This window comes from Hyalella azteca, unplaced genomic scaffold (genome assembly GCF_000764305.2).
Source record: "Hyalella azteca isolate HAZT.00-mixed unplaced genomic scaffold, Hazt_2.0.2 contig14024, whole genome shotgun sequence".
NCBI classification, from domain to species: domain Eukaryota; kingdom Metazoa; phylum Arthropoda; class Malacostraca; order Amphipoda; family Hyalellidae; genus Hyalella; species Hyalella azteca.
The window spans coordinates 178,028-189,429 of NW_025943925.1; the positions used below are offsets into that span (position 1 = coordinate 178,028).

Here is an 11,402-nt window from a genome sequence, read left to right on the forward strand (position 1 = left end):
CCCCCCACACATCAGTATTCAGAGCAGCGTAATTCCTTCTATACGGCTGGATTACAATAGATAATAGTGATGAAAATGCGATGTTTATAATTAAAAACATTGGAGAAACCACTTTATTGAAGCGATTAAATTATGAGTCTCAAAATCAACAAATTTAGCGGATGCAACATCAACTGCAAAACCGGGTGTCGGAAAAAAATTAAAAAGCCACACCAAATGAATTCATATAAAATTTAGACACAGGATATAAGAGCCTAAGACACAGGATATACGTTAGAGCCTCAGTGTTTATGCTCAAGCCAGTAAATGCGTGACAAGCAATAAAAGTCGGAATGTAGTGAAATAAGGAGGGAGTCACAGTAGAAAGATTTTCACAGTGGAAATATTTTTACAGTAAAAAAATTACATTCTAAAAATATTTCCATTGTAAAATATTTCAAAATAAAAAAACATTCACATTAAAAATATTTTTACAGTAAACATTTTCACAGTAGAAAATGAGCAAGAAAAGTAAGAACATTTTTAGAAAAAAAAGCAGAACTGAGCAAAACAAGACAGGAATTTGGCCCAAGCTTGGTAGAGCAGAGCAATGCGATGAGGAAGTCATCGCGGCATATACGGTGGAACTGAGCAGGATAGAGAAGGATAGAGCAGAACAGAGCATAATAGGGCATTTTAGAGCACGGCAGAACAAGATAAGGCATGACAATGCCGGACAAAGCAGGACAGAGCAGAACAGAGCAGGACAGAGCAGGACAGACCAGGACGGAGCAAGACAGAGCAGGACAGAGCAGGACAGAGCAGGACAGAGCAGAACAGAGCAGGACAGAGCAGGACAGACCAGGACGGAGCAAGACAGAGCAGGACAGAGCAGGACAGGGAATAACAGAGCAGGACAGAGCAGGACAGAGCAGGACAGAGCAGGACAGAGCAGGACAGACCAGGACGGAGCAAGACAGAGCAGGACAGAGCAGGACAGAGCAGGACAGAGCAGGACAGGGAATAACAGAGCAGGACAGAGCAGGACAGAGCAGCAGAGCAGGACAGAGAAGGACAGAGCAGGACAGAGCATGACAGAGCAGGACAGAGCAGACAGAGCCGGGCAGACCAGGACAGAGCAGGACAGAGCAGGACAGAGCAGGACAGAGCAGGACAGAGCAGGACAGAGCAGGACAGAGCCGGGCAGACCAGGACAGAGCAGGACAGAGCAGGACAGAGCAGGACAGAGCAGGACAGAGCAGGACAGAGCAGGACAGAGCAGGACAGAGCAGGACAGAGCAGGACGGAGCAGGACAGAGCAGGACTGGATGCACTCAAGCGTCACTGGGAAGGCAGGGGCCGACTTGTCTACGCGTGACCTCGTGGCGCTAAAATCAATGACGTTAATAACGCGTCGCTGCGCCCAGCCTCGCGTGCCCGCACACTTCTGGGCCTGCCGTGGCCGCCTATACGCCGCCCATAATTACTCGTATACAACTCTAATTACTTTAATACACAAATAATGGGAAATTTTTAAAGAAAGTTGAGTCTGGAACTAATCTTTTGTTCATTACGGCAATAATTTGGAAATTTGTATATCATTCTTTGAAAGGTGTTTATTTTAATGTATATATAAGCGCAGATGGTACCAGAATGTTCGAGAGAATTTCCTTCGTGTATATACAAGACGAGGATAAAAAGTTCATCGTTTTAAGCAAATTTCATTTCAATTTTGTATATACCGAATCATTGCGTACACAGGAGAATTTCTAATACTGTATGTCCAGATCGTATTCACACAACATTCTGTTTACTTGTTTTTCTGTCTTGTTTACTTGTATTTCTGTCATTCTGCTATGTATTTGAACATTTCAAGACATTTTTGTTTACATTCAATCGATCACGCGGCATACAATATATTTTACATAGGCAAAATTCATCGTAGAACCACAAATAATATTTTGCGCTACATTTGTGAAAGTTGTTTAATTTTCAAGTTATTCACGATTTACTTCAAGCGTAAAATTCAAGCTACATTTGAGACGATAACTCACGGATGAATTCCCGAAATCCACGCTGGACATTGATAACTAAATTCACATCCACCACTCGGTGGAACATCCACCGCATTCGTGTAAACAACCACCGCATTCGATGAAACATCCACCGAATTCGTGGAAACATCCACCGAATTCGTGGAAACATCCACCAAATTCGTGGAAACATCTACCGCATTCGTGGAAACATCCACCACATGTAAACATCCACCACATGTAAACATCCACCACATGTAAACATCCACCACATGTAAACATCCACCACATGTAAACATCCACCACATGTAAACATCCACCTCATCCACGAGGACTCAGAAGCGATATGCGCGCGCTTGATCAAGTTAGGCGCCGCTGCCGATGCAATAAAATAAAATGGAGACTGGAATAAGAAATGCATAATAATGCAGTGCATGGCAATGGCGTGAACGATGCACGGAGCAGAAGAATGATAATAAAATGTAAAATATTATTAAGAGTATCAAAATAATTATCAAAATTACAGCATATGATGGAGCAATATTCTGCATGACGCGATTAGACAGGAAGTATACTTGTATATTTATAGTGAAATAATTTACTGATTGGAAATTAAATTACTTATCGATTTATAACCTATACTGTATATATATTGCTTGAATTATTTTGCATTATTCCGTGAATATTAAATATAAGCGAACATGCATGGCAACAGCTGGAAATAACTCCAAGTAGAAAAATCTACACAAAAATTAAGCCCAAAAACACTGACCGAGAAATTTCATATTTTTGTGAGGTTACGAATAATAATGATAATAATAATAATAATAATAATAATAACAATAATAATATTAATATTAATAATGATAATAATAAACACTCATCATGAATAGGAAATTTCATATGAGTGAACTTACGCAAATGAAAAAAACATGTACTTATTTGCTTTAACTTCAGAGGCCATATTTTAGCACCATAAATGGAGGCCATATTTCTAATACCATATAAAGGCAATATCCATAGCACGATATAGAAATTATATTTTCAGCACCATATAGGGACCATATTATCAGCACCATATATAGAAGCAATATTTTAGCGCCATATAGAGACCATATTTTTAGCACCATATATAGATGCAATGTGCATAGCACCATCTAGAAGCTATATTTTCAGCACCATATAAACGCTGTCGGATTCAGACGAATGCGTTTAAAAACATGTCATTTATTTACATTATCGAATAATAATTTTGAATTATCCAATTCTTAATACATTGTCACTGATTCCGTCCGCAATTTTTTTAAATTCTGTCATATTAAAATTAATTGATTCTATATGTGTTTTTTGCGAGAATGAATAAGTTAAATAAATAGTTAATTAAAACATTTGGAAATATAAAATTTGGTCTTTCAACAAATCTAATATTCCTTATAGATCCTATATAAATCTACGTCATTCAGAGACCTACACAATTTTTGTACTTCAGTGGAAGCATGATGAGAAATGGCCGTATTGTAACGATTATTTTTTTAAATTCTGAAATAATTACTTTTACTGTAAACATCATTTGGAGTTTGTTAAAGTTATATAGTATTAAACTGTTATAGCAACTGCCCACTCTAAAATTCCACGTTGTTCCATTTGTCCAGCATGTAAACTGAGTGATCAGCAGCAGCAAAATAGAGTTTCTGATTTGTAAGCTGTTTAATTAACTGAAAATTAGTACATGGATAATTTCATTAAAGATTAATTGTGCACCAGGCATCACAGTTCATTCAGTGCATTTAACACAGCTAAAATAATTGAAAACATGTAACAATTGTCAATTTTAAATTGGTTATTTGTGAACTACTCTCGTTAGCATTTAAACTGGGATCAATAATTTAAGAATTGTTGTGATCACCATAAAGCTGTAGAAATATTTCAAGTATTTATAAACCGTTGTAAACTGTTGAAACGCTGTTACCTAAACTGTTTAAAATGTTGAAAATTGCTTGTTTCAAAATTCGCGGATCAAAATGTCAAAAATCTTTTATCCTCTAACTGTGGCATCTTCGCTTTCCCAGCAAACTGCTTTTAAACTGTTCTTTCATGACAAAAATCTTAAACTAGTGAAGGTTTTAGGTGTTTTGAAGTGATATTTCTCAGTGTTAAACGGGACAGTTTTATGAAGGACTTAAAGCGAGACGGTGATTGGTTCATAAGGTCCAGTCTTTATCCAAAAGACTCATGCTCATTGGCTGGCGAGGTTGTAATCAAGTTTCTATTATCCGACCCCGACTTTATCGCTTCTCTCTGATTGGCTGAGCTTCGTTGGCCAATAGCAGCACCCGCAAGGCACTTTATGACCATCCAGTAAATAGGTTGCCACTTAGCGTATATTAACCGCTATTTATGCCAGTAACGGCAACTCCGCACCAGAAAACGCACAAAAAACGGCCGCTAAAAAGTCAAAATACCTCTGAAAAAAAGGGGGAAAAACGAAAAGGCAATTTTTGATCTCTTTGGTCTTATACATTTTGCGAATCAATAACAATTCCGGAATGAAAGGTCCTGAATCGAATCATCTCGACTCAGGAATTTTTAGATACTAATTTTATCCTGCATCCCTGATCCCTAATTTTATCCTGCATCCCTGATCCCTAATTTTATCCTGCATCCCTGACCCTAATTTTATCCTGCATCCCTGACCCCCTAATTTTATCCTGCATCCCTGACCCTAATTTTATCCTGCATCCCTGACCCCCTAATTTTATCCTGAATCCCTGACCCAAACTCATCAAGCGGAGTTGTTTTAAGAAAGTTGAATACATTTTAGTCTAACTATACAGAACCTACTAATGTGTGTGAAAATATTTCAACGATGCATAATTTATTGCATCAATTTTCCGTAATATTTTAAGTCATTTCGAATAGCTCGAAAAATATTCACTTGATAAAGTTTGAATGGCTGTGTTTACTTTCCTTTGTCCAATATTCCGGAATTAACTAATGAAAATTTCATTCGAACACCAAATATTTAAACGTGCTTATCGGCTGCGTATTGTATACAGTGCGTATTGGCTGCGTGTTTTATATGGTGCGTATTGGCTGCGTATTGGGTGACCACGTCACCCCGTCACGTCACTAAGTCATACCACGTCACCCCGCCACGTCACTAAGTCATACCACGTCACTAAGTCACACCACGTCACNGTCATACCACGTCACCCCGCACGTCACTAAGTCATACCACGTCACCCCGCACGTCACTAAGTTACACCACGTCACCCCGTCACGTCACTAAGTCATACCACGTCACCACGTCACGTCACTAAGTCATACCACGTCACCCCGACACGTCACTAAGTCATACCACGTCACTAAGTCACACCACGTCACCCCGCACGTCAGTCTCAGGATCATTAATATTGTAAGGTGTCAGCGCAGGAGAGGTTCACTGATCCCGTATAATGGCATAGGATCCTTTGTGATCCTCCGTGATCGCTGTGAAGGACCCGAGGCAGGATCTCACCCCATTATGCATCACATGATGTGGCGACATCCACACAAATGCCGCTAAGTGGCCGCCGATAAAACGGCCATGGATTTAACAGCATTGCTCCCTATAAACTTAAGCTTAGGTAGAGGCGGCCATTGCTCACTTTTGAGAACAAATTAACAGAGAATTAACTTTATAATATTTGTTATAATGAGAACAAATTAACATATTAGGCGTTATAATATTTGATATAATTATAGTAAATTATTCCTTTCGCGGTTTGATTTATTCTGCACTCATTCCGATTACTTCGTGACAGCATTACATTAATTTTTTGCAAAAATCTATTTATAATTGCACGATAGGTTTTCGTTTAACACAAAAGTGAAATAATTAATTTAGGTGGAATTCTAAAATGATTTTGATTGTATTAAGTTACTAAATTCGTCGAAGCAATGAAAATTATGTGTCTCACAACTGATGCCAGCCAGCGGGCACCAAACGTTATAAATATGGCATCATATGTTATATAGCATCATATGTTATATAGCATCATATGTTATATAGCGTCATATGTTATATAGCGTCATATGNACTCTGTCTCTTATACACATCTAGATGTGTATAAGAGACAGATGTTATATAGCATCGTATGTTACATAGCATCATAAGCTATAAAATTTCATGGTGGGATAAATTGTAAAAATAGAAATTCCTGTCGTTTCATTACAATCCATTCTCCGAATTTTTAATTTTGTATTGAAAGAAACGCAAGATGAAACGCAATTCGAATGTGAAATTGCTAGTGTTTTTGGACGCCTTAAATTAAAAGATTAAATTGCAATTAGTCTAAAAAATTTTCATCCGGAATCAATAATTCTCTACGGCATGATTATAGATCAAATAATGTTTATATATACGGTTGAAGGGGTACATTCTGAGGTATTGATTCAAATTCTGTGTTTTTAATTGAAAACTTTTATCGATTTTGAAAAGCTTCGTTTTATTTTAATTTCAACTATAACCAGTGAAAATTAGAGTAACTATTACTGTTACTGTAACTGCTGTTACTGTGCGAGTAACAGCGATACTGTTTGCGGCTGCTGGTTGGGAGTCGGCGGCAACTCTTTTGACTGCAACATAATTGTTGACAAAAGCTTGTCAGTACTGTTGACAACAGCAGTACTACTGACAACAGCAGTGCTATTGACAACAGCAGTACTACTGACAACAGCAGTGCTATTGACAACAGCAGTGCTATTGAAAACAGCAAAAGAATTCAACGGTATCCTATCCTCCATTCAACACACCACACATAAAATCAACCGACATCAACCGACATTTATAATATAATAATTGTATTCCCATGTACACTTCTGCTGTCGACAGTACCAACAGTCATCTGTCACCACCAGGCGACGTGGTAACGTCGACATCACACAACACCAATGATGGCTACAAAGCAGCGACACTAACACCAACAATAGCGACACTAGCGCTAACAATAGCGACACTAGCGCTAACAATAGCGACACTAGCGCTAACAATAGTCACTATTGTGCTGGTGAGAGCTAGCGCCAGACCTTTAGCGGCAGCTCCATTACCCTGGGCAGGATCTAACTAATCCTAAACGCCGTATTATTGCCGTGTAATATTACCAGACATTCTCTCAGTTACTCACAGTCAAATCCTAAACGCCGTATTATTGCCGTGTAATGTTACCAGACATTCACTCAGTTACTCACAGTCTAATCTTAAACGCCGTATTATTGCCGTGTAATATTACCAGACATTCACTAGTTATTCACCAGTCACGCTCCGTCTGATCACAACTTGTCGTTTTTCACAATTTTTGCCTCGCGATTAAAGCCTGAAAATCTTGATTGCAATACAATAATATGAGCTAATATTTAAATAATATATATTTATGAATAAAATAAATAATAAGATATGAGCTAATAAATTAATCTGGTCAAGGGCTAAATTGCTGCATTTTAATATAGGTAAAAATGTCTACCTTAAAATAATTAAATATTCACCTTTAGAAGAGATCTCATCCAAGGGATTGGTTGCAGATGTAGTCCAGGGATGGTGGTGGTGGTGGTGAATGGATGGTGGTGGGTGGTGATGGTGATGGTGGTGTTGGTGATGCTGGTGGTGGAGGGTGGACCCTCCTACATCCACCGGAGAAAGCATTGAAGTGCACAACAAAAGCGGTGTAAATTCGGCAGATGTTTTCTTCGGTGAAAAATTGCTACATATGTTGTGTTATTCTGTAGTCGATTAAAATATCTTGTATTTAGTTTACTCTAGCATATTTTGACTGCTGTGAGCCATTCAAATTCAAAAATTACTCCTCAGTTTTGTTTCGGTACACAAATTTCATATGGACCAATATTTGACTGCAAGTTTAGAAAAAGAAATGAATTTGAAAATTTTATTTTCAGGCCTTTGTTTTCATTTTCGTTCAACTTTGGTTCATAATTATGAGCATAATAATTAAGTGTGTAATAATTATGTATATGATACAACACTCAAATATATTTATCACTGAATTAGAACGAGTAAACTCCTCGGTGTAATTCTATTTTCAAGACACGATATGTTGTGTGTCGTAATTCTTGCAGTGTAACTCTGAAAACGAAAGAAATAAGATGAGATAATGCATATTCACGGGTGAGCAATATGAACATGTACTTTATTAAGAAACCGATGAGAACATGTATTTTGATAATAAATATATTACAACAAATATTTTAATTACAAGGCTACAACAAAATATTTTTTACTGTAAAAGTCAGGAGGACATGCATTTCCATAGAAAAGTAATAAGAATATGCATCTTAATAATATTGCACATGTTAGACGAATTTTCATAGCAATGTAAAATGAACTTATACTGTTATAGGAGAGCGAGAAAAGCGTATAGTTTCATAGGAGAGTGAGAAGAATATGTGTTCCCATGTACATATGCGACTTTAATTCATATCTCATATGCGAGTCAATCCATTGTATACTTTTTAGCTCACACATAGAAGGTTTAAAAATACTAATAGGAATTGAGAATGTGATCGTTTTGAATAAATAAAATAAACGAATAAAATAATCGTTTTGAAATTCGTCTAAAAAATAATCGTTATAATCGTTATATAAAATAATCGTTTTGAAATTCGTCTATTAAATATATAGCTGAGAATATATTTGGGTAGACTGATTTTGAACCTTAAAATGTATTCACGTGATATACCAATAGCACGATTAATTTGAAAATGAAAGAGCTAATATTGAGTTAATAAATTGTTAAAAATGTTATAAGCTCTATAAAATATTGGCGGGACCTCAATTGGAGAATATAATTGTATTCATCGAATGATTTTATGAAGATCTTATTGAAACAAATAGTGAAGCAGCGACGATTGCTTGCATGGTTCTGTAAACAAGCATTTGTTTTAAAGTGATTGACCTGAGTTTAATTGTTGACTGTCAGCTGAGCTATCTCTTGACGTGTCTGTAAACAAGCATTTGTTGTCCAAACGAAGAATTAAGAATATATTCGAAATTTTGATCAAATATTTTTTTTCGTACATGAATCATTTGTATTATTATTATTATTATTTAACAGCTGTAAAATTTGTGAACCGTTATTTCATTGTAAGTTTTCATAAGCTGTTTATTTGTGAATCAATGCATGAAATTGACTCATCACACTGCCACTGAATTCATATTTCTGCAGTCAACGACCTGTGAAAATGTCTATATATGATTGAAATTTTTATAAAATACCCATAAGTTATATTATGTAATTTTTTTTAATACATTTTAGTCAAATAAAAAAAACGTATCCAAGTTGGACGTGAGCCACTGAAAACAAAATGCGAGTCAAAATATAGTACGGTGTTCAGTTACATAACGCAATCACGAAGGGTTGTTCGCAATCACAATACTCAGAACAATCACAAATGAAAAATGAAAATGTGAGTGAACAGAGTTCATAATAAATATTAGTGAACAGAGTTCATAATAATGTTCCTATAATAGAGTATCTTGAGAATTATGCATTTACCATTTTCATCACAGCGGGGATACTTAAATGCTGGTTGAGAAGTCCGTGGAGTTTTTCCAACGTTCCATGATATTTAATTAGCATTATCCAATATTTATTATCTATTAGAGAACAGCGTTGCAATTCCAGTTGCAAAATTAAACTTGAATTTAATGAAGTTAATTCGTGGTAATTGCTTCCATTTGGAGTGTGCGCGAAATCCGTCTAACGGTCAAGGGGAAAATAAAGTTTACAGATCAAGTGAAGTGTTCAAGTTAATCTCAAACAAAAAGAAAATGTGATTAAAATTACAAACTTACCATCCAGTAATCGGAGAGAAATTTTCTTTTCCACGAATGTCCATTTAATCTAAATCACTTTCAGGACTAATTGCTATTGCAATATTCAAGACGATTTTAAATTCAGGTAACGTTTTTCATTCACGATTCACTCACAATCCAGGAACAGTAGCTCTTCTCTATATAATATTTTATTCCGTACACCAGCTTGTAGCAATAATTTTTTTCAATTAAGTGAAACTATTTCTTAAGCGCCAATAAAATATTATCAATCCAATATATTCTCACAAATTTTTATAAAGCAAGCTATAATTTTGATCTACTTCATAATGCAATATTTTTTCCGCACTGAAATATATGTTCATTTTAAATGTATTTCTTATATTGGACAAATTTTGTGATCACTTTCTCTTTTCAGGGTTAACTTCCACAAAATGTTCACCACAAGATAACTTATTTATATTTATGACAACTTTATATGTGAAGTCTACACCAATATCAGCAAAACTGCAAGTACATCATCCAGGTGGCCACGGGGAGTCAAAAATTGACATCTTGAAACTTAAGATATTAAAATCACCAAAATGTTCACTTGGGCCTTGAAATTTAAGAAGTTCGAGTGTTTTAGTAAACGTAAACTTGTAAATCTACAATAAGAAATATGGGTAATTTATTTCTCAAGTTCTTCCTAATTAATGAATCTTATGACGATGCTATCAACACTTGCATTCAAAAGCTTCGCATTAAATTGATTAAATTAAATTAAATTAAATTAAATTAAAAGCTTCACATTAAATTATACACTCACGGGATGAGTTAAATTTACAGCGATGATTATTATTTTATGCCAGTCGCCTAGATGTATCACAAATGGATTAACTTCAGTCACAAATAAATTTAGTTATCACTAATCAATAATAAAATTAAACTCAACGGATTTATTATAACAATAAATTCAACTTCTCTTTAGAGAGCCGTAGTTTCAACTTCTATTAAGATAATTTCAACTTTGTTAATAAATTAACGAATAATTCAATCAAATAAGCACAATTTGGTCATAACTATAACTACAAATATTATAATTTGGCCTGGCTAGTTTAAATTATAATGTTTATGATTAAGATTAATGATATTGTTTAGAAATGATAATTAACGGAAGCTATCGATAGAAGTCAACGTAAGTAAATTTGAAAGGATCGGATATAATGATATTTCAAAAATCATTAAATTCAGTAAGCGATCAATAAATAAGTGGTAAATAATGATGCGATGTTGGAAAAGAAGATATAAAATACAAATAATATTGCTTCATGACATGATTTGATGATTATAAATGCAGACACTTATTGATGTCATTCATGATAATCAGAATTAAGGACTTTGCAATTAAATTTAAAATTTTTAACCAATGTATAAATAATCAATAAATTAAATAAATAATCATTCAATGTTGCTGTAATCCGATAACTAATAGATAAATAAATAATCATTTAATGATACTATAATCTTATGGACGATTAAGCAGCTTACGGTTCATTCAATGTTAATCAAATAAGTAAAAAATA

General features: G+C 35.2%; 1 protein-coding gene across 1 annotated transcript in view; it reads right to left on the minus strand.

The window, feature by feature from the left end:
* Positions 1-8,084, minus strand: part of LOC108676489 (bromodomain-containing protein DDB_G0280777-like) — a 65,889-nt gene extending 57,805 nt beyond the window's left edge. Inside the window, exon 1 of the mRNA XM_018164569.2 lies at positions 7,536-8,084. Coding sequence (XP_018020058.2) covers positions 7,536-7,692 — 157 coding nt within the window. The 5' untranslated portion in view covers positions 7,693-8,084. The remainder of the gene's footprint in view (positions 1-7,535) is intronic.
* Between the last annotated feature and the right edge of the window lie 3,318 nt (positions 8,085-11,402).